The sequence below is a fragment of the Cupressus sempervirens genome, chromosome 11, assembly GCF_028749045.1.
Source record: "Cupressus sempervirens isolate cs-2001-9-10 chromosome 11, ASM2874904v1, whole genome shotgun sequence".
Taxonomy (NCBI): domain Eukaryota; kingdom Viridiplantae; phylum Streptophyta; class Pinopsida; order Cupressales; family Cupressaceae; genus Cupressus; species Cupressus sempervirens.
The window spans coordinates 413,225,311-413,251,010 of NC_143128.1; the positions used below are offsets into that span (position 1 = coordinate 413,225,311).

The window sequence follows — 25,700 nt, forward strand, 5'->3', positions numbered from 1 at the left end:
TGATCTATCATTCATCTTTAACAAAACAACTGTAGAATTATTGCAGAATATTCTGAATTATTTGTACTATTATTAATTAAAAATGGAATCCCATAATACAATTCCTTCATTTTTATTCAAGATATATTTACAAATATATTGCAATTCTCTCTTAGATGGAGTTATTTTAAGGCTAAACTGGGAACAGTGTGCATTTGGGTGTGCACATATGAGGATGACAGCACAGGTGTGTGGGTATACTTGTGCATGTCCTGTATAGGTTTGTGAATGCATGCATGCATGGGCATGCACAAGTGTATGAATGAATAGGCATCATAAATGTGAGTTCATGGGTGTGAAAGCACCCACATGTAAATGCACCCAGCCATCAGTGCATGTGCGTGTATCGGGTGTCCCTATATGTGTGTGCATTAAAAAATGTGTATGCAAACATCTGTATGGGTATGTGCACATGAATGTGTGTAAGCATGTATAAGTGAGTGAGAACATTGCATTTGTAACATCCCCAATTTAGCTGTAAGATAGTCTGCATTCCTTGGTATAGTCTATTTGAACTGGCAAATGCTGCTCAGTGCATAAATGGAATTACATTTATAAGGAAAGAGTAAGACTTGTTAGAAAGCATATTAAAGATTACATACACAAAAACAAAAAGGTGAGTACCATCCCTATCTGACATGTGAGATTCTGACCATTGTGAGCTGATACTCTAAACGAATATTTTAAAAAACAAAAAGGTGAGTACCGTCCCAATCTGAAATGTGAAATTCTGACCATTGTGAGCTGATACTCTAAAAAGAATATAAGTATAAAAGAATGAATCTAATTTACATAATCTGAGAGACTAGAGAAGATTTGAATTTGAAAACTGCTTGCTCCATTGAATCAAATATGATGTGACGCATTTGGTACGTCTCGTATTCCGTTACCTTCAGCCTTTTGCACACCTCATTCAATTCTGGACTTGGTCTGGGAGGGCTGGAGTATGAATTCTAAGCTGTTGACTGGTATAAAGTTGAAGACTGGCTGCTGCATTGAATCAAACATAATCTGAATCATTTAAAAATATTTCATATTCTGTTCCTTTGAGCTTTTTGCACACCTCATTCCAATTCTGGACTTGGTCAGAAAGGGCCCGAGTATGAATTTTAACCTGCTGGCTCTCCAATTTCCTTGATGATACGTTTAAAAACTCTTGCACTTCCAATGCTTTCTGCATCATTTAAAAATCGAATTTACGCATTAGGAAGGTAAGTTCACATAAAATTGATTCTATGAGCTCCAAACAAAAACACTGTGAAGGAATAAAGCGCATATATGACAGACCATAACAGCTTGTTTTATATGACAGACCATAACAGCTTGTTTAAGTAATAATACCTTTGGGTTATTGATTAAGTCTTCATAATATAATACTATATGACGTGTACTTTTGAAAAAGTTCAGAGCATCTCGAGACACCTCCTCAATTCGTTTCAGGTTAGCCAGCAAAAATGTAACATTGATTACTGGCTTATATGTTGCTAACAAAGCTGCCTGCTAAAATGTCATGTTGGTCAAAGCCTTTAGTGGAAGCTTACTATCTCCACATCTAGTACCATCAAACATTCAATTAAAATATGAACAGCTAAGAAATGCTAGAATTTTCCATACAACCAATGTCTCGATCAAATGTGGTAAAAGTGTTTTCTTGATTAATCAATGACAATTGTTTTCAGTTTTTAGTTTCATATATGATAGCCAGATGCATACCTCTTGCTTTGAATGTACATGTGATTTGTGTGTGCCATTCAATTGCTTTGTTTCACGATCATAAGCATTAGCCAACACAGAGACCAATCGTCGCAAAAGATTACGTCTAAACAGCAAGATGACAGATACACCTTTTCTATTGAAATAATCAACTATTTCCCTGTTGTATTCCATCACACCCTGCCATGTACAGTAGGTTAGAAATAATAAGCTAAACTAGCAGACACACAGCTCACATCAAGAGAACTAACTACAAAACTGGGCCTTGTTTCTCATTATCTAAACTGAAACATTGTCGTAGGTATATTTAAAAGAAATAATTAGATGATACAGAATCACAGATCAAGCAACCAGTAAAATATTCATTTTCTTTGTTTGTTATTTTATAAATGTCTAAGTTCAATAAGTTGATGCTGCAAACAAATATTCTCTGTATGGAGTATCCCAAGTTGATGAAATTACAATCAAATATTGTATAGCTGTCCCAGCTTTTCCCACTCGTACACATGTATAAAATGACAAAACCACCTCGCTAATGTGACAAACACCATATAGGTATAACACATAGGAAGAGTATCATCAAAATCCAAAGACATGCATATACTGTAAAGGCATCACCTAATTGGTACTCAAACCTACTTTTCTCCCAGATTACCTTGAAAGTTGAAAGCTGAAAACTAGAAACAAAGCAATAAAAATACAATAGAAAAAAATGTATAACCAAAGCAACAGAAATGCAAATGCCTAGAGGGCCAAATGTTTTTGCAGAGTACAAAGGCTTCAATATACAAATGTTTGGTTCACTTCGAGGACTTAAAGAATACTACATAAAGCTTCTTTAGAGATTGAAGCAAGCTCTGCAGACATACCAACACCTGTGGATTATGAAATATGAGGAACTCATAATAAAAACATACAAGACTAGCCAATTTGTCACCACAGGAAACTACAGCAGAAGTAATTTAACCAATCAGCGGTACATTTAACTTCATAAAGGTAAAGCAACAATAATTACCATGGGCAATAATTGCAGCAAAGTTCAAGCATTACTAGCTCTTAACCATTTATGAAATTAAAGTTGATACAGATTATTTCTAGTCAGAACCTGATAGCAGTAGTCCATTTCCGTCGACATGTTCGGGACATTTGACACACACCTCTGACGCTGTTAGGACTCACCTAATTGATGTTAACAAACAAACTAGATCCAAAAGCAAGTCAAACACTGGAATACTATCCTTGTTCCTTCTTAAAACTCCTTAAAATAAAATGAGTAATGACCTATAAAGAGGCTGAAATGGGATATTTATCCACTTCCAAAGCAATAAATAATGTTTGTATGACAGCCAGGTCTACCTTGTCAATTTTATTAATTAATTTATCTTGGAAAAAGCCAAGGTATATATTTTGGAATGTATTAATCACTAACTCATTAACTTAATATTATTGTATAGTGATCACTATGTCATGAATGCTGTCCAGAATCTATTCCCTGCTGAGCAGGCAGTAAAATATCCATTAGCCCGAATGTACAATTGATCGTCATATTGAACTGTAGTCCTAGTACCAGATTTGTTGACCTATATGGTTCCTAATTGTTTGACAGAAGCAGAAAGTTGCAAGTGGCATATTCTTTCAGCCTATCAAACTACAGAACAGCATATTTGCTAATAGTAATTTCTTAAGTTCCAAGTGCTGTTTTCTTCTTCTAGTATTTTAACTGGATCGCAGACTTGTATTTAAACCACATTTATTAGACCACAATCAAATATCTTGCACATTTATGTGATATGGTAGCTGAAGCTCGTACCATACAGTTGTAGATGAATGTGGGATTAAGTCCTCATTGGCTGTCAAGTGAAGGGTACATACACTGTGACCTGGTGTCTCCAGAATGAACAGAAAAGCGGTATTGATCACCAAAGCCCTTATACTAATATAAGTCTTCCCATTATGAAAGCATCACCCTCATGTGAGAAATGGAAGTTATGAGCTTAACTCAAGAAAAAAAATGAAATATTCATGCTAACTCCTGTTTTCTGAAAGATAATTCAACTGATAAATCAAACAAAAAGGAAATATGCTTGGAACCAATAAACTATGCTTCTATTTCAAATTTAAGGCACAATTACAACATGTGCATACAATTATTTTTGTACTATCCGAATTTCTAATTACAGAAAGATTTTCAGATATCTTACCATTTCAATAGCAACAGAAAGTCCAAGTTTTATAGAGTCATGAAGTTCTACAAAAGATCAATATCTAATGTTCATATCAATACTTCATTTTTCAAAGCACAAAGTTTCTATAATTATGAGGGACCGTTTCATTTTAAGCATTCAGATCACCTTCGTAGAATTAAGAATTCCACAAGACCTTGTATGTAGACATGACTCAGTCTCTTTATACAAAGAAGTTGATGTCTAATTGATTATCCATTTAGAACACTCGATATACATTACATAATTATACTTCACCAATCAACCACGGACACCAAATCATCACCATGACTTTCAAGACTCAAAAAACAAACAGGGATATAACCATGACAGTTTGTCAGCAAGAAGGGGAAACCCACATGACATCTCCCTGGCTCTGCAAAAGAGTATACATCCTTAGATCTCCAATAAAGCTTTCTTAGAATCATAAAATCCAACAAAACATGAATCCAATGTTTGTATTTATTAAAGTGGTGCTTGACCATGATGTCCCAATGCCTTAGCCTTCCTTTTTTAACAAACTCATTGTCCACACTGTGAATGTAGGATTAAGTAACCAAATGTCTGTAAAGATAAAATATACACATACTGTGATGTGGTCTCAGGATTGAACACCTCTTTGAACACAGTGTAAAGAGCTAGCATCATTAACCACCAATGAATCATGTGTGGATGTTGCAAAAGCTGCATTTATATAGGAGATAATTTGATACATTTTCCTATATAAAGTGAAATAAGTGAGTTGACTCCTAAGTCAAGTTTATCATCCATTATGAAGCATCGATAAATTATATATTGATCTGAACGTTTGGCTTCTGTTTGGGTACTTTAAATTATTCTTACAATAGTTCAATCTTTCATCCATGCACATTAGTTTAACCTTCATATTTTGAAAGACTTACATAATTTGAGACGGAACTAAAGTATAAGAAGATGCTACAAAAGGTGAAAGTTCCTTTAATATAGTTTTCTCAGTTACAACTTACAACATGAGAATTTAACATCTCCATTTGCTCTCATTGAACGTTTTAGGCTTTCCATTTATTTGAAGGCTGATCTCTACTACTAAAGTTTGTTTGTAAATGTTGAAATAAATGTATGTTTAAGGAAACATGGGAATGTAAGAAGGAAATGTCTAGCAGAAAATAGCATGGAGATGGGATCAAGCAATGGAGATCTATTAGAGTAGAACATAAAAATATGCCCTACCTGATGCCATGTGATTTTAGGATGTCTGTTGCTTATGATATCCTTCAGCGAATTGCAATTTGAAAATGTTTCTTGATGACTACAACTATAAGATAAACCTTGTATCATACACAAGGAATAAATCTATAACTTGAAATCTCCCAAATAACCCTATGACATTAGGGGACTAACATCAGCAAAATATACAATTATATTTTCTTATGTGATGTTAAGCACTGAAAAAGTGGTAATCTTCCCTGACATAGGTAAGCTTCCAAGTTGATTAATTTAAGAATTATGACAAGTTATAGAAAATAAACTAGATGGCATGGTCAGTGAGAGGCAAACAATCTTCCCTTCTGCCTGTTGCTCCTGTTCCTGTTCTCCTCGCACTTGGTGTTCCTCATCCCTTTTATGCCCATGGGTGCTCTTCCTTGCTTTGCAGGTGCTGGTGGCATTCTTGGATGGTGAGCTGGTCTCTTCAAACTTTCAGATTGTGTTGCCATTGTTCTATTTTACATTTATTTCTAGGATGTTGAGTTCATCCCTAAGGGCCCCCTGAACAGCCATTGGTATGAACTGATCAATGGTTCTGATCCAGTCTGTCTGTGCGTCCAGACAGAGTTTGGGCCACAGGGGGAGGCAGGTTGAACCAGACCACACCCAGTTTAGACCAAGGCGGACCAGGGTGGAAAGCATGGAACCACCAGCAAACTTGGTCTCGTGGATGGTCGAAGTCAGCAAATGTAGAAGAAGATGATGATGCTGATGATGGAGGAGAAGAATATTAATAAATTTTGAATCCATTAGTTGAACTTGAAACAATGATACCTTCACTTAGTGTCATGATTCATTACTTGACATTTTAATGCTTTGAATCCTTGATGTTGAACTTGAGTATATGTCAATATGATGCAATGATAGTGTGATCATGATTCATGATGCTATGGTTACAAGTTTATGGTGTTTAATTGTTTTAATCATACTATGTGACATCCAAACCTTAACTCATGCTTCTAGGCCACACAAACACACTAACGAACCCAAACCCCTTTTCAAAATTATGCCATAACGACGAATTGGTCATTTGCACCCAAACTTGGAACTGAACCCGCATCTTAGGTTCAAACCCATAGGGAAAATCCTTTCATATCTTACTACCCTGCACTTTCTTATCCTGATGATGGATCATGTAGTGTGATCCGAAACGTTGATGAAATAAACAAACACAATCTAATCCAGAAAACTCAGTACTTCAAGAAACAAGGTTTACCCTTCATCGTCTTAATGCTAGGGTTCTTATTTTACTTAAGAGTCTTAGACCTAATGAGAAAATGCCAAAAATTTTGGAAAGCAATCTGAATAATTCGGTAATCTCCTATGGTACTGAATGCGTAGGGAGTCTTAAGACCTGTTCCTTTGTAAAAGGAATGGGCATCAAAGAAAGGACTGCCCTAGGTTGCCAAAAAAGGTGCATAACCCTACAATTACTAGTGATAATAAAGTCCCTAGTAGAAAAATTAAAATTAAAATACTCACATCATCAACGAAACTACTGAAATCATTCTGAAAGAGAAATAGCAAATATTACTTCTACCAATGAAAAAGCTGTGGAGACCACTGATATTCATAAAAAAATCTCCCTTACAAGAGATGAGGAAATATTCGTACAAAAATGGTTGTGGTGAATGTATGTTTACCACCCAAGTTTTTTTTTGTATTAGATAGAAATAGTCCAAAGATTACAACCTCAACCGACTTATCAGATAAGTTTGACAGATCAGGACATTGTCATGAAAAATCATTCAAGAACTACTTATCTAATACAAAAAAACAGTCTCTGTTGACAGAAGAACTGTACGAGTAATTAGATACAAAACCAGTAAGATGGAACATGCTATAAGGAAACAGTAGGATGGAGCTCAGGCTGTGCTAGTGGGATGGCCTCAAATGGTACCTCCATTTCCTTGATCTGCTTTTCTCTGAAACTGTTTTGATCTTCAACAAAGTTCATAATTGCAGTCTCAAACTGGGATCTCTCCTCTGTGTGTCAGCCCATACCATTTTGCAGCAGGTCTTTGAACTTCTTCTTGTTTAACTTGATTATCATAGAAATCTACATATTGATATTAAATATAATGAGTCTCCTTTGAGACTCAGTAAGAGCTCTACTTTTGCCATTAAATAAATAGTCATTCCTACTCCTCCAAATATTCCAAAGAACTTCTATAGAAAGACAAGATAAAATGAAATTACATGATTTCCTATAGCTCAGGATGTGATCTGTAACCAACTCTAAGACACTGACATTGCCATTAACAGATATACCACAAAGATTCCAGATCTCTCCAGCAAATATACAATCAAAAAACAGATGCTTCAATGTCTGGGGAAACTTTACAGAAAGTGCAACTTCAAATTAATATCCAAATTGAACTGAATGGCCTTAGGCTCTTGTAACATCAAAATGTCCATACTCTTATTCATATTTAGAAATCGTTTAATGATATATTTCCTCTCCCGGAATTCCAGCCCCCTAACGTTCCAAGATGCCAGTTTTAATTCCATGAAACTCAAGGGGTGGTATCCATTGGAGTTTTAACACTTCTGAAACATTTAGGTAGCTCATCCCTGTTATTAAAAGTTTCCTTCTTGTCGGTGGAACCCAAGGACCTCCCTCTTTTCTTTTTCACCTTGAAATCACACATTTGTTCTGCACCCAAGGATGGCTTATTAATCTTTTTTTCATTTGCATCCTTTCTTTTAGCTTTCTTCTTACTTTTATGCATACTAAGGGCTTCCACAATGGCCTCACCCTCCATCTCCTCAGACTTCATCACATAAGGCACAATAGCCCAATCTGTCTAAGCAGAAGCAACCTGGGGTGACTCCTCCAAGCTTGACTTCTCCTTATCTTTTTACAACCCAAGTTTCCTGAAAGAGATACAAGAAAAATGACCAACAATTGGCTATTGACAAATTTGAAGCCCAAATTGTCAGCAAGCTTCCTGAGGGAGCCAAGGACTCCGACTATAAGGAGTCCTCCCACGAGCCCAACCTAAACAAGCAAATTATGTATTGGAACATAATAACCCACTCTTTATAAAAAAGCTTGAGGATATAGGTCACAAATCACCAGGATAGCAAAGTCAGAAAAGGAGGCTCTCTGAACAAATTTGAATAGAAAAAGAGCAAAGAAAAAGGTAAAAGGGAAAGGATTCCAAAATGTTTTGATTATTTATTAATTTATATAAAAATCAAAAACCTGGTTCCTCTTCGTCTCCTTCTCAATGACCGTGTTCTGTGTTATCTGGAATATTGGGGAACAGAATACCCTGACAAAAAATACATACTGAGATTGTTTTGTAACATGATGTCAAAGATCCAAAAAATAAAGGCAGTTCACATTCAGTTCATGCACGTATTATAATTGGTCTAGAGGAATTTGTCTTTTTCTCTACCAATCATATGAAGGGAAAGGCTACTGCTGCCACCATTCTGTTATGAGATCCTTTGACATCTTTCATGTTTGTAAAGGGGGGTTACCCTTGTAATAGAGCAGTTTCTGTTAACTTGAGAAAAGACAAAATTGTGCTTACTATCCACTCCATATATGCTCCTAGCATGTGTAAAGAAAGATGTATGCTGTGGAATTGACTTGTGCAATATCTTCCAAGGTTCCCTAAATTTTGACAGGGGTAATCAATATGGTTGAGAACAAAGAGAGAGGCAAGGAGGTTCTGTGCAAATGCATCACATTGTTTTTGGTCCGAAAATCAAAGGGGTTTTCAATACCAAGGACCCTCTGGAAAAGATCAAAAAATCCAAAAAGATCTAGTATACTTGGTGTAAGAACCAAGCCCCTAGTAAAAGCGTGTACTTGAGACTGGACAGAGTATATGTCAATGCAGATTTTCTTAAATTATCTGAGGTAGTGGATCAATTCCCAGTAATTCCTGCTACTGTGTCAGACCATTTCTCCATCAAAGTATTAATTAACTTTAGAAGAGGTATTTGTAAGACTCAAAGTAAAAATTCTCGGTTGTTCAAACTGATTAGCCAGCTGATTCAAGATGAAGATTGTATTGGTCAATATCTGAAGGGTGGGAATCATTATCGAATGTTTCTTACACGACTCGGCCATGGTAGGATGGGAAAAGGTTACAACTGCTTGGAAAGAAATTTGGAAACTTCTCAAGAAGAAAAGGGACCTCAACGGGAGGAGAGTGGAGTGTTTTCTTAAGGAGATATTATTGAAGTTGGAATTTAGCATGCAGCAAAACATTTCTAATATCCTTCTTTTTAACAGCATGATTGAGACCAAAGATGCCTTCAGGACTTGTCAAAAATGGTGCTCAAATTTGAGCTAAGCTCACCTGGCTCAAAGAAGGTTATAAGCGGACCAAGAAATTCTTCAATATCTCGAAGGCCATGCATAATAGGGAGAATCAGCCCCATTCCGGTTGGAGAAGATTTACTAGAATATGTGAACATGATTGAGGAAGCCTTCCTTAGTTTCTATAAAAATTTGTTCTCAATGAAGGAAAACTCTTCCAGCTTAAGCTAGTAGAACATTTATTACAAGAATCATTCCTTCTAACATGATCATTGTGATAGAAAGGAGCTCAGTACAAACATTGATGAGGATGAAATTACTGAAGTAATTATTCTTTCAAATCCAAAAAGTCCCCTGGATATGATGGTATCCCTAATGAATTTTACAAGAAAAGATAGTGATTGGTTGCATTGCCAAAAGTCTTCTGACAGTAGATGTATTTTGCTCCGAACAAAAATAGAGATTGTTTATACTCTTGGACTGTGAATAAACAATGGATTAAATAAGTTGTTGCCAAAAGAAAGTGATTAGTCCTTTGAATTCTTCATATTAAATCTTTGCCAAGCTGCTTACAGTAAGGTTGAAAGATATTCTAATTGTAAATATTCCAATCAGTCAAATGGGTTTTATAAGGGGTAGTTATGTCTTAATAAACCTCATCACTAGAAGGAAACTAGGCCAAATACAATAACCCATAGTTTAAAAATTCGATATTGGCAATATCTCGCCCAGCCCAAATTTTTTGAAAAACTCGGAATCAGCAAAAACTCGGCAAAAAATTCGGCAATAAATCAGCACTTTTATCAAACATTTGAAAATATATAATTTCTTAAAATATTCTTAAAAACGCATACATACACACCAAATTTGTAGAATATATAATAATTTGAGATATCCACCATGTATCAATCAAAGTTTTTAGTTAAACAATAATTCATAGCAAGTAGAACTTCGTAGATTAACATAGTGCTAGAATCATATACCAAAAAACAAGTAGAACATCTGAATATAAATAAATACAATATATAGAAGTCAAACTCCATGAAACTACTACTTCTGAATACATATTAAGTTCAAGTTTCAGTATCAATGATAATTTAAAGTAGCAATCGTAAATTGCATCTACAAGTAAAACTCAAAAGGGATTGTTGTTGTTGGGTGGGTGGTGTTGAAGTAGTTGTTGTGGCAACATCCTCAACAGGTGCCCTAATAGGTGCCTCACACTTGACAAAAGCCTCTGATGGATGACCAAGCTCATGTTGCTCCTCACGTGCTGCCACATCCATTCCCACTCATTTGCTTCTCTCTCAAACTCAGCTAGCTGCTCATCTATCAATAAAGGTTCACCCACATCCACATCTGCATCCTCACCATCAAGAGGAGCAATCCAATCAGCTGAATATGGATCAATGTCATCCAAGTCTAGTGCTTCATATGAAGCTTTCCTTTTCACCTTCTTCTCGTGCAAGAGAAGGTTGTACTTCACATAAACGAAGTGATTCAAGCGCTTTTGAGTCAACCTATTACATTTCTTTGTGCGAATATTTTGAAAAGTACTCCAATTTCTCTCGCAACCAAAAGCACTACAAGGCTGCAATAAAATTTGGATGGCAAGTTGTTGAAGATTAGGCGTTGTGGCACCATAATCTTCCCACCACAGATCTGCAAGGATTGAAAAACCATTTATGATGTGGTAAAACTTCCAATAAACTTCACGAGCAAAATAAATGGTATGATAAAACTAAACACATGTTCTTTTTTACCTTGCTACAAGGGGTATCTATTACTTTTGCAATTAGGAGAAGAAAACAATGGCCCCTCTTTCCTCTTGTAGCTCTGCAACTCATCAAGTATGAGGTCTCAGAGGTTCGTATCAGCAACCAATCGTAAAACACGTGTCCAAGCCAATTTGAACCTCTGCAGCTACTTTAAAAGTGTTGGAGAAATAGTACTTGGGGTTCAAGAAGTAGGCACTTGCATGAATGTGTTGGAGTTGTTTGTTCCACCTACAATCAATGATGTTCCATATGGGTCTACATTTGGTCTCATTTGACCTATACAAGTGTTGAATGGCCTCTTTTGCCCTATCCATGGCCTCATATAAAAACTCCATGGGGTTTTTATCCCCATCCACAATTCATAGAACCTTCACCAACAGTTTTGACACCTAGACATAATAAAACATACAAAAATCAGCCAATGAAAATATTTCAAAATTAAATATTAAATCATCAATGAAGGCTTGAAAACTTACTTTGACGTCCTCCATTAGCTTTTCAAAGCTAGCATCAAACACAATCCTCACAATCTTCTCTGCTTCAGGCTTCCTAGCATAAGGACTCTCTAACCATTTCTTATCAAGAAACATGTGCCTGAGGTTTAGCAATGTCTCAGATATGCTTTGCAAGTTTAGAAAATTAGTAGCAAAGTGTGTGACCCCTGCTCGTACAAGATCCTTACCACTAGTGTGCTCTCTCATAAGACTCAAGACCCATGTATGATTGTAGATGTACTTTGCAATATTCCTTCCATCTTCAACCACCTTTTCCACTCAGCTCAATTTCCTTAGATCCTCAAGAAGAAAGTCAAGACACTAGGCAGCACAAGGGCTCCAAAACAATGTGAGATGTCTCTCCATCAGAAGTCCACTGGCTGCCACATACGCAGTTGCATTATCAGTCACAATCTGGATTACATTAGCCACTCCCACTTCTATTACCACCTCATCCAACACGTTACACAAATTTTCTGTATTTTTTTTACTTGATCAGAGGCATCAACTGATTTTAGACATACCAATTGCCCCCATGAAGCAACTATAAAGTTGATGATCGTCCTATTCCTGCTATCTGTCCACCCATCAAATATAATAGTGCAACCTTTTCGTTCCCAAACTTTTCTTTTCATTCCCAAACTTTTCTTTTCTCTTCCACAAGCTGATGAATATTTATTACCTCGTCATTTAACAATGGCCAACTCGAGTCATAGGGAGTTGGGGGCTTGAACCCCTTACTAGACAAAGAAATGGAAGTTACAACTTGATCCCAATACAGAATACATAAAGCATTGAAGGGAATATCATTGCGGATCCAAAATCTTGTCATCGCCACCTTTGTCTTCTCATGCATCTCTTTGTTCCATGCAGTGCTTAGCAATCCGGGTTGAGCACTAGGAGTGTTACGTGGAACCCAAAAGTTTGCCAAAGACCCACTTGTACTTCTTAATCCTCATATCCGAGGCCGAATAGAAGAACCCTCTCTACCTGTTTGTGATCCTGTAGAACTAAAAGTCCCCATTAGGGCTGCCATGGCCTCGAATGTCCTCTCTTTTTCTACCTTACTTTCTGCATATTTTTGTAGGCTTGTAAAAGCCTCTCTTGTAACCTCTTCCAAACATGCATCACATGGTGTAATATCATTGCATGGAATCTTTGCAAGATGGTATTTCAATCGACTTATCCCTGAAGTCATATGCTTATGGCAATGGATACATTCGACGTGTTCATTGATTACCCCTGGGATCCCATGTTTCCATAAAGGGTCCTTACCTCTACCACCACTGGTCATCTTGTAGACTTATTGAACCTAACACAAAATAAACGATGTATAGTTAGAAAGCATACATTATCTATTAAAAATTCAAATACTAAATTATAAATCTTTTTAAAAATACACTTAAAGTTGATATTGTTATATATAAATTATAATAGTTAAATAAAATAGCATTATTGTAAATTCACTAAATACTATTACATAAATTTCAATAAAATAGTAAATTTAATTACAGTAATGCTATTTTATTTAACTATTATAATTCATATATAATAGTAACAAGTCTAGTTTTTAAAAGATTTATAATTTAGTATTTTATAATTTAAATATATTATAATTTATAAATACTATTAATTTGTTAAATATTGTTGGATAACAGTTATATAAATGAGAAGAAAAAAATACAATCAATTTTAAATAATATATACTAAATAATTATACAGTGACTTACAATTTACTATGAAATTTTAGTGTATTTTTAAACATTAAATTTTTTATCAAAAACAAAATTATAAAATTATAAATCATTTAATATATTTTAATTTTTAGTATTTAGCTTTTAAAAAATAATTAAGTTTTAAACATTTTTAAACTAAACTACAAATAAATTAAATTTTACATTAATATTTAGAAAATAAAATTTTAAACATACTCGGGAAGTGTCAACTTGCAACCTGTGATGAATGCAGCAAATGAAGTGTTGCAGTCTGTCAAAGCTCAATATGGATGTTGAGCTCGGGAGGGTGACGACGTTGTGAGAAAGACCAACTGGAAGTGCCTTGTGGAGGTCGAATCTGAAGATTCTTGAATCCCCACAATGTTCTAAGTCTTGAATCTTGATCGCACTCAACTCTTGACCGACCGGCTTGGCATGAAAGTTGTGATTCAGTGGCTCAAGAACAGGAGTTCTATGAAGTATGAATCACTTGTTTGCACACCTGTTGAGAATCACCTCCACAATTGCCAAATGGAGACCTGCCATCGGAGAACAAAAAAGCCGCAAGCTAAAACAAAAAACTTTAACTTAAGTCCAATATATTTAGCTTGTTAAACCTAAAGTGGAGATGACTTTTCAACATTTTTTCCACCGTGTTTTACGTATTTCTCGCAATATAAATAGGAAAAATTGCGCCGTTATTTGACTTTATTTCGCCAACGATATATTGTGCGTTTATTTCGGTAGACTAAGCGGTTTTAACGAAATACCGCAGGTTTTTTAAACTATGCAATAACCAATAGGTGGTTATGGTGTTATTGGATTTTATAAAGAGCTATGATAGAATCAATTTATCAATTCTTAAAGGGGACCTCTTAGATATAAATGACGTGTAGGGCTCAAAGAATATATCTCCTTAAGGAAACTAGAGGAATGCATCTTCGAAAGCATGGATTGCACCAAAAGAGTGTATGTAAAACATAGTACAAGACATTATCCCTTAATCTCAAACCCTTGCTCTCGTTATACATACATATGCATGTATGTAATTGTACACACAAACACGCATATCCATATATGTATGTACACACACACATGATTTGAAGAATGAAGAACTCCTCTCCAAGAATACATCCCCTATAAAGAATTGGCGGAATCCATCATCAAACCCAAGAGGCGAACCAATTGAGTGTGTTTGTAAACCTACTACAAGACATTAGCCCTAGACCCTAGACCATCGCTTTGGTTACACACATACACACACACACACACATTACAAGGAACATCTAAGGCTCAAAGAACACATCCCCTAAATGGAACTCAAGGAATGAATGCATACAAACCTATATGATACAAGACTTGAATGAAGAAGGGGGCCTAGTTGATCGCAAGGCACATACAAAGCTCAAAGAAAACATCCCCTAAGGGAACTAGAGCAATCTATCTTCAAAAGCTTGGATTGTATCAACAAAACATATTAAACAGTTAATTCCCTCCACCTCAACCCCTTGCTCTACTTATACATTGCTCCCCAAATTTGGGTTCATCGTCCCCGACATCCCCCATCTCCTATTCCCAAAACTCCATACTTAGATTTATGTGGTAAGAAAATATATTTTTACAAGTATTAAAAAAAGAGAGAGAAGAGTAAGTTTGTACTTTGGACAAGTTGCCATGCTCTTGTATACAACTTTATACCTCAGCTTCCTCCATTAACCTTAACCAAGATGAGATGGGATGATATTGGGTTAATCTACATCTTCTATCACACAAAACCATAACTCGTGCATTATGCACCTCATGCAACAGACTTAGAAGTGTTTTGCCTATTAACAAGGTTGCACGAGTATAGGGGCACTCAGGTACTTTCAGTATGAGTACAGCTATTTTTCAAAATAGGGGAGGGGTGTACTTGGGTACGTAAAAAAACTTTTTTAGTATAATTTAATATTTTGTAGAAAATCTGAAAATATGAGTCATGACAATGAGCTTTCAAAACAAGAAAAGTGATAAATTTTGCAGATGTAATGTATTATTTTCATGCTTCTGGGTACGACTGTGTGTGAGTTTATTAGCATCAATGTTTCCTATCATACTTAATGATCCATCATTAGGATTAGAGAGCTAAGAATGTAAAGAGATAATAGGAAGCAGACCCAGACTTAGCTCTCGCATCCTGATAATGGATCATTGAGTATGATCCGAAACATTGATGCTAATAACCTCACACACAAGTGTACCCAAAAGCATGTATTTAATCATGGATTGTGGAAATTTGCTATCACTGATGTAATGTATTGTTTTCAGTTTCAGATTCACAATATGTTTGTAATAATAATATATGCTAAATGTGTAGATGCATAACAGAGAAGGCAAACTTTAAACATGAACAAGAAAATAATAAATCATATAACAATGACATAAATGATAAAATTCTGACTTGCACAGTGATAAATTTTACAGTTAATAATTAGTGTATCAAGTTTCACACTGATTACATACTGAATTAAGCTTGATAAACAGCAAGATGATACACAGAAAAAGCTGAAACAAAAATCAAGGTCCTTAGCTATGATGCTCTCCACTGAGTACCCATTGAGAACCTGGTAATTGGGTACATGTACCAGTACCTGGTACGTGTCCCAAGGGTATGGGTACAAGTTCTCATGGAACATAGCCTATTTATATTGATTTTCAATTTATGTGATACAATTTTTATAATTTTAGCACCATTTGAGCTATCATGTTGATGTTGAATCAATTTCCAGCTGCTGCTCCATGCTGCTGAGACCCACTTACAAAATTCTCTGAGGTACTGCACCCAATCCCATTAGCCAACATTTGGATCCCAGACAATAAAGAGTATGGAAGGAGTTAAACCAACCAATCAAGACCAATTGGGAAGAAGCTAAAGAAGAAAATCCAGCATATCCTCTAGACTAGCGTTCATTTTTCTCAAGCTGACACAAAGATCTGATACTATTGAAGATTAGATGATTGAGATAAGGACTAGGCATAAAGATTTTGGGTCAATAGACTGGATCTAAATTTTGCCCAATAAGCTGCCACAGTGAATTATAATTGGAAGCTTAAAAAATTACAAAATAGAATGATTGCCTCTCTATCCTAATGCCTGAATGCCAAAGAGCTAACAAATCAGCATTGTTAGCATTTCAACAATAGCTTATTAAAAACTTATTCTTTATTTTTAAACAGTTGCAAATGGCACACCATACATTAATATATTGTTCACATTTTAAACATTCTCTCTGGATGATGAGCTTTATTTTTACACTCAACTAAATAGCAGTATCTATCTCAAAAATAGTGAAGTTTAATGATGATCCATATATAGCGAGCTCTAGTATCAGCTATGTCCATATCTATAAAGCCCAACTTACAATTTGGAACATTTCCAAGAATAATTTCTGTTTTTTATTTTCAACTTTGCTATTTTTGAGTCTACCAGAACGAAAAAAGGATACTATCCATGCATTTATTTTCATGAGGACAAAAACACCTAGGTTCTCACTATTATTATAAGTGGAAATCTTTCCTCTCATAGGGTCTAGTAGTCTACTGTGACTGCACACCAAGTAATATCTCAAGACTTGCCATTCTGTAATTCTCCTATTTTGTTTATACCAAAATAAGGAGTTATCTGCATTACTAACACTTAAGTTACCTGTTCTAAATGACATTTTAAAAATGGTCATACATAATCATATATCTCTGTTGTTTACAATCTTTTATTGGAAACTCATCCTTATAAGGTGTTCCTGTATAATTTTATTGGCTGAATACTTTTCCCTTTGCAGGATCAATGACATGTAATAAACCTTTTCCATTTTTGTCATGAGTATATTAATTATTCTAATTTAAATTTTTTTTGGCTACTAAATATTTAACAAAAATTACTTGTGTAATCCTTTTTATCTTCTCAAAAAGTAGCACCCACCTTTCTTTCAAAACGTTAAATCCATTAGGTGAATGTGACAAGCAAAGTTTTACTTGTCAAATTCAATTTCACCTATAAGAATGAAGGGCAATCCCCTCTTCACATTTTAGTGGTGATTGTTCCCTTTAGAATTCTTCCCTCAACTTTTTGGACAGTAGCTTCCATAGGCTACATTGACGTGTGCTATATATCCCTCTACTCATCTCTCCACTTTGAAGGGAAATACATGGCTCCCTTTTCCAAAAGCAACATTGTAAGTACTCTTTAACACCCCACATTGGGCTTTCCAATGTCAATTTCAGATTGTAAAAGTTGCATGGAAGGAATATCATCCATTATGGCAACCAACAGCACGCTATCAAGAATATATCCATGTAACTTCTATTCTGTTTCTTGAAATGGGATGATTCAATTCATAGATATGCAAATCTCCAAACAATACAGATCTACACACATTCCTCATCAAAGACACCATATGAATTTTCAATAAAGTAATCACTCTCGCAAGAGCCATACTTGCACCTGGCAGGCCTAATAACAGCAATTATATTGTCTGTCCATCCTAAAAATGAATCAATAATGAGCTCTCTCATAAGTTATTTAAAGAATGGCATATTTCTCAGATAAAAGATCCACAATGGAACTAAGAAATCTTCATTCCAGTTATCACGTACAAAAGACATGAAAAAAAAATCACAGGGTTAGACAGATTTTTCACTCCAAATTAGAAACATGTACTTTGAAAAACAGACGTACAAACATGCAGTGACCATTTATTTAAAGCTCTGTAATAATTGCCTCAATCCCAACCTCAACAGGTAAGATTAGTTTCAGATAGTAATTTTACAATGAAGAAATTTGTGCAAGGTCAAATATTACAAATTTTCAACAACAAAAATTCTTGCTCATTGCTTGTTTCATATTAATTGGCACTTGTATGCAGTATCAAAATAGTACCTGATTAAGCATCCATTTAAGTCCTATTGCAGCCGAACATTCATTCTTGGCAGCACTACTGGACCAATCCATATTATAAACATTATCCAGTGTTTGCAATATTGTCGAAACATTTTTTCTTCTCTCTTTCACAGAAAATACCTCTCCATTTGAGCTAATGTTTGGATGGCTATTCAATAACGTTTCAAACCACCCACTTCCAGACCTTTGCATGGATAAAATTGCAAAGAATTGCACTGGTGTACAAGCACATTCCTCCCTATTAAAAAAAGGAATTAATGGAACTTTTAAAATTAATTAATAACCCTGAAAAATTTATATCACCTTCAAATACATAAAAATGACTAAGACGGTTGCAATACCTATTATATGTTCTAGGTTGTGGATAGTGTATATATACATTTTCCTGTGACACTGTCGCTGATATCTGACAGGAGCGATCTCTCATTTGCTCTTGACGAGGAAGTACATATTTGGTTTTAACATCTGTATCACTTTGCTTAATGCAAATAAAGCATATATAAATCCCAAGTAATGCAGTGAAAGTCAGTAATATCATTCTCCCTAAGAGAGGTGATTTCTTGGATGTTTTTCCCACTAGCAAATCCTGCATAGAGAAACAACTTACCTCGTCACTATTTCTTATCCATCAGTCAGAAAAATATCTTGAAGAGTAATCACAAATATTTTCAAGGCAAAATAATAAACCCAATGAGATAATTCATAAAACAAAGAGAAGCTTAAGAGTAGAAAGAAGAATTCATTAAACATAAGCAAACAGCCCATGGTCAAATTTAATGATATATTATTATATAGGTTTACATTTCAAATACGCAGGTTCAACAGTAGATCATTTAAAATCATTATTGACAGTGACCCCTTAGACATTTTTTCAGGAGTAGATTACTATTTTTGCCAGTGATGTTTTTAACATTTATTCACAATTAGATTATTGTTTTTACCAGTGACCCTTAGAAAGAAACTGACTCATTTTTTCTGTGTTTATTATCTTTCTTTTTAACTCTGAGATTTTAAATAAAGCTTCAAGCATAGGAGACAACATCACAAATTTCTTTGTGACGACAATCATATTTCTGCATTGACTACCCACTTAGGAGCTAATTTTGCAGATCTGGGAATATAAGCCCAGACAGCTTCAGCTCAGAATTATTGTCATCACTCAAAATTTCTTATCATAATGACTTGGCTCAAAAATATATGACATTTATAACAAATTATATTGCTTGTGTCTGCACAATCATTACAAGTTCCTGTAGAACCCGCGAATATACAATGAAACAAAGAAAGGTATATTTGGTGTTCAAACAATTATTTAATATTTCAATTGGTATTAACATAACTATAAACAACTATACATGACTACCCACTTAGGAGCTAATTTTGCAGATCTGGGAATATAAGCCCAGAGAGCTTCAGCTCAGAATTATTGTCATCACTCAAAATTTCTTATCATAATGACTTGGCTCAAAAATATATGACATTTATAACAAATTATATTGCTTGTGTCTGCACAATCATTACAAGTTCCTGTAGACCCCGAGAATATACAATGAAACAAAGAAAGGTATATTTGGTGTTCAAACAATTATTCAATATTTCAATTGGTATTAACATAACTATAAACAACTATACTTTATCCAATGAAACATGTGAGCATCACCTAGATCCAAAGAGTGTGAAGTGTTCCATTTATTCTCATGAGAGATGGATGGATGTTGAATCACTACTCATGAAACATGGGTCAATGAGTTTGACACAAAAACACACAATTAAATCCTGATAGCAATATCACAACTATACTTTAATTAAAGATTTGTCCACCGAAGAGGCACCTAGCTGGAGGTTATGCCAATGAGTACTAATCAATGTATTGAATATTCTAATCCAATAAATTATGGTCAGTCTCACTGAAAATGAATTTTGTATGATTAGTTCTAAAAAGTAAATAGACAATGGAACAAAAAAAATTATAATCATTCTGATGGAAATAGGAGGATGGTACAGAAGACCGTGAGAGTTTTCCCAAAGGGGCATGATGAATCTGTGTCGGTCTGAACTATGTTTTGTGAAGCTACAATTTGGGTTTAAGACTCAAGAGGAGCAATAGGAATCAACAGATTAGGAAAGAGGTTGCCTTCCACTAGAAAACAATCCAAGACAATTAAATAATACACACACACACACTCTCTAACAGGAAATGAGTTCTGATCATGTTTTTAATGAATATTCTGATGGCAAAGGAAGGGGTTACTGTCCAAGTGTAGAATATCAAATGACACTGCACCAAATTCATCTAGTAATATTTACCAAATTTCATCTCTAAAACAATTTCCATCCTAACAAATTTGACTAGTAATCTGAACTGAGTCACACAGAAAACTAAAAATGGGATTGCAAAAAGAAACAACTTACATGGGGGAGAATTTGAACTGGCATCTTCATTCCATTTGGCCATGATACAAATTGAAATCAGTTATGCACATTAGAGTGCTTATTGTCTATATTTTGTCTCTAATTTCTTTATATACTATTTGCGATGCATATCATGAGCTACACCTTAAAAGTGCCAGTTAACATATTGATGGTCATTCGAGAATTGTTTTTTTGAAGTTACAAGCGCTCAAATTGTTTTTTATTTTGAGATTTATAAGAGATTTTTAATATATAAGCAACTGGTTGTCCTGATGGGAAATTGATTTTATATTATACCACTTTATTTTACAGCCAAGGATACAACAGAGTAGCGTACAATATCAGTAAGCTCAACTCCCGCCAAATATGGTTGAGATGAATGTCAAATAGCATTGGCCATTTGATTTATTGGCTTACATTAAATTTGGATATGTCCATACTCTTTCTGCCCAATTCAAGATAACAAGCAGTGACACTTACAAGCTAGTATAACAAATCTTTCCAAGGTCAAATTCTTTTATTGTTGTGGAGTTGTCCTTGTTTGAGTTCTGTTATTACTCATGTTTCATTTCCAGCAAATTATTCACACACGGTCTAGAATAAACCATGCTCAATCAACTTCCATTCGATGTTTATTCCAGCAATAGCAGGAATATTTATATTCCAAAGATGCATAATTTTCAAGCGAAAAATTAGGTAATTGTAAATCTTACCAAAGAAGTTAGATTTTTTAATGTTTTTCAGAAGCAGGTAAGTTAGTTGTGTGGACATAGAAGGAAGAATTGTACCCTTATCAATCAAATAGGTGAGACAGACTGCTAGAGAAGAACTGTGGCATGGGGGACTTTGAAGAGCAAGGCATGACATTTGCATTCATAACTGGAATTCAAGATAAATAAACAAAAACTTATGGTAAAGCAACAAGCATCCACATATAAGGTGGTTTGTGTCTTTTCCGAAAAACTTGAAGTAGAAGAAGAGAAGCACCACTAAGAAGAAAAAAAGAAATGACAGATGAAGAAAAGAACAATCAAGAGAAAAACTATGGACCCAAGATGCTGAAAACATAGATTGTTGAAGCAAATGTCTGTATGCTATAATGTGAGTGAAGTTGATAAAGCATTAAAGGTTTTTTTGCTTTTCTAAAAATTGAAGAGAGATTTAAGAAGCAGCCAATAGTTGCTAAAAGATGATTTCATGGAACTGTTAAATACTATTTTAGTACATTTTTCCAGAAAGCACAAAGGAATAAGAAAGCAAAAGGAAGAGAAAGGAAGTAAAGCATGCAACAGAAACCTACGTGGACTAAGTGTGCATAAACACACTTGGATAACTCAAAAAATATGAAAATAATGTCGATCAGAAGCTCTGGTCTCTCATTGAAATGGAAATGTATGTATGATTTTCACGATGGGACAAATAAAACTTATTAAAATACAAAGTCTAACTTTCCAATATCAGGAAACCTACAAGTGAGACAAAGTATCACCATTCAAACTCTATCATCAAAAGTACAAGATAGTGTGCACTTAAGAAAGATCTACAGGGTCTGATTGAATGTCATTCAGCAAATTGTATAGTTGAATTTTATACAAACAAATATCAACTATAGCCATTCATGAGCCTCGTATCCTATTTGTTGAAATTACATCCATTAACACTTGTACAAAAATCACAATGTTACATCCATCCCAACTCTAAGAGAAGAAGATTCTGTGTTATTCTTACAAAATCTTCAAAAACCTAAGAGCTCCTGAAAATTCTTCAAATTCTACAAATATGCTCCATAACTAGAACCTAATCATTCATTCTTACATTTTGATTTTATTTATTTATTAATAGCACGATATGACAATACTCGACTTTTCCTGCGATCACAGCCTTCAGAGATATTTTGCATTCCTGGGTCCATACATATCTTGACATATTTTTAATAATTTATTTAATTGCAGAAATTTTAAAAAAAATAATATTACCTAAAACTAAAAGTAAGTCCTTTCGACTATTTCAAGTTCATAAATCAGATTTCCCTAGACATACTTGGCCATCATAACATTACAAGTTCATCGGGCCACCTGAAGATTAACTGGTTGAATACAATGCGAAACCAGTGCCTTATATATTAAATAACAAAACTAATGAAGATTGTGCATTATGAAATCACAAGTAGGATCAAATGTATGTCCCAGGATTAAAAGCGCATCTTCATTAAGACAGCGCCCTAAGGGAAAAATAATATTGGCCACAATGATGGATGAGTGGCAATTTTGTCTAGGATGTTTCGCACATTATGAAGACGTCCTCATACAGCTGAATTGAAAAATGAAGTTCCGAAGTTTGTGAATGACCGCCTCTTGCCTTGAAACGGAGAAACCGAAGGTGTTATTCCTATTAACAAAATAGGGTTTAACACGAACAAAGAACTCCATATGCAACATATATCTTTTAAAACGCTTATGATTCCTTAAAACATATGTCATGGCTTCCAAATAAAACGCAAAGTTTAAGGAAGAAGAATCGTAAATTAAAACTTGACCCCTTATCCATCTTCAATTTTTCTTATTTTCGCTCAGATCTTCACTCGAACATTAGTAAAATTTAAAATAAACCATCAATATCGCAGGCTCAATTGCCAGATATGACCTACAGTGTAACAACAAGTGAAATAATTTCCCGGAGTGTCCTTTGTGGGATAACAATTATTTAGCTGGAGAAAAGGAGGACTGAAAATAACACCACACACGTTCATCAGCGACTGTCCCTTTGCAAATTTGGACCGAATTGAATAGCTAATTTACAAGGCTGCGTGTAGAATTGTGTGAAACAAGGCCCTTAGACTCGATCAAAAATTTCTGTAAGGAATGCCTCAGCTCTATATCAAATTTTATAATGATTTGTTGGGATCAAGTGTGCCAGTGTATTCAGAGGTAGACTTTAGCTAGGCCAAGATTATATCTATAATCTCTATAATTAAGTAAAACCCTACCCAGAACCCAACCTTCCGTATTTGAAGCATAGAACCTGGGATTACAAAAATAGAGAACCGCTGAAATGGGTCTGAGGTTTCAACACTGTTTAATAAAAATGAGATGAACAAGTATTTGGGTCAAGAACAATGATGTTTAACATAGCTGAGGACAATGAGAATGAAATAGCAGACCTTGTACCATGTGCAAGTACAGCTGAATCGGCATCTACTTTTAGACCACTCTTCACTCATGGCTTCCAATTCCTATCTGCTATCTTTTTGTTATTTCAAAGCGGAACAGGGACTGCCATGGTTGCGTATTTGCAACATCAGGTGCTTGCAACAGATAGTATGATAACAAACAATGATGTAATCCAATCATATAAGATAATTGGCAAATAGGCAGGCACGAATGACACTGAAAGAGGACTCGGAGCGCAAAGAGAAGTGATTACTTTTCCCCTCCTCGCGCATGCAAGCTCCACTTGCTCCACCTTTCTGCAGCACAGATTTCGCCAGAATCACCAAGTTCAACAGGATAAAAATAGATCGTTTAATTTAAATAAGGATGCGATATTTTTGGCCTGCAGCTAATTTTGGGATGCGGTTCCGAGGGGCCCACAATGACCACGAGTGTATTTTCACCATCGTTTCAGAATTCAAACCCCTGATTCCTTCCCAACGGGAATGTCTTTACTTTGTGGGAAATCTCTTCACAACCAGGGATTGGTCCTCTCTTTAAAGTCTCTTCTCTTGCTTTCATTCTCTTTTTACTTTACACCACTGAATTTTTTGTTTTTTTGATGGAGGTCATCCACAAACAAGTTTTAGGTACCTAATATGGGTCCAGTGTGTTTGAAACCTCTTTCGCTAAGAGCCACACTATCAAATTTGCCTGCGGCATGATCCCGGCCTCATCTCTATGATGTCTCCAAGCCTTGCATTCAGCAAGACTTGATCCCTGGTGGACTCTTTGTGAACCATTCAACTTCACTAGTAGACTAAGGACCTACTGACACTTCTTGTATTTTTTACTAATTCTTTCTTTATTTTTATTCTCTTGTTTTTTTAAGTTTCGTTGACACTTCTTGTATTTTTACTAATTCTTTCTTTATTTTTATTTTCTTGCTTTTTTTAGTTTCATAGATCAATGTTAGTTTTCTGTGCACATAGAATTGATGAATTGTGTTTAAAGATAGTTTATTAGGTTAATAGTAGAGGGCATATTAAGGTTGGTGGGATGGATTTGATTTCTTTAAAAATAACTAGGTTAATTGATTGTGTATAATAGTGATTCTTAAAGGTATTTAAGTTTGATTTTTGAAAAGGATATTTATATTTTAATAGTTATGGATGAGAAATTTTAATTCATATTTATAGTGAAAGTCAAACTTTAACATAATTAAGAAGGTTTTCTATTTTTAAATGATTATGGATGAGAAATTTTTAATTCAAATTTGTAGGTGAACTAGTCAAACCTTGGCATTGCTTGAATGTTTTTAATAGATATGGCTCTAAAATTAAATGAGAATAACAAAACAAAAGATATTATGATCCTTTATCTAAACTAGAAATTAATAAAGAGTATTTATATAAACTATTATAAATTGGAAGCAAATGTAGTTCCAATTACTCTATAAAAGTAAATGAGAATAACAGAACAAAAGATATTATGCTCCTTCATCTAAATAGAAATTAATAAAGAGTATTTATATAAACTATTATAAATTGGAGTAATAATTGTACATATATTTATTAAAGTTAAGGCATGTTGAGGTTGATTTGGAAGAATTGAAGAGATGTGTGGGAATTAAAGAGGTCTAGGTACTACAGAGGTGACATTTAGGGTGGAATGGACACAGAGGACGAAGAAACAGAGGCAATGTGATGCTATATTGA

The 25,700-nt window shown here is 34.8% G+C and overlaps 1 protein-coding gene and 1 long non-coding RNA gene across 4 annotated transcripts; both read right to left on the minus strand.

Annotated features, from left to right (window-relative positions):
* Positions 1–509: 509 nt before the first annotated feature.
* LOC149530213 (uncharacterized) lies at positions 510–24,336 on the minus strand. 3 transcript variants are annotated; one of them, XM_089809230.1, is made up of 6 exons: positions 24,257–24,336; positions 18,763–19,007; positions 18,401–18,659; positions 1,753–1,932; positions 1,381–1,536; positions 510–1,213 (listed from the first exon to the last, which is right to left on the minus strand). In XM_089809230.1, the coding sequence occupies exons 2-6, from the start codon at positions 18,957–18,959 to the stop codon at positions 1,040–1,042; spliced, it is 966 nt and encodes a 321-aa protein (XP_089665356.1). In that variant the 5' UTR covers positions 18,960–19,007; positions 24,257–24,336; the 3' UTR covers positions 510–1,039. The 3 variants fall into 3 exon arrangements, with proteins under 3 accessions (XP_089665356.1, XP_089665355.1, XP_089665354.1); XM_089809229.1 differs by having other exon boundaries at positions 24,001–24,336; XM_089809228.1 differs by having other exon boundaries at positions 23,994–24,336.
* On the minus strand, positions 10,508–13,054 carry LOC149530214 (uncharacterized). Its single transcript, XR_016358767.1, has 2 exons — positions 11,753–13,054; positions 10,508–11,665 (listed from the first exon to the last, which is right to left on the minus strand). It is a non-coding gene; the product is annotated as an uncharacterized LOC149530214 (long non-coding RNA).
* Positions 24,337–25,700: the final 1,364 nt, after the last annotated feature.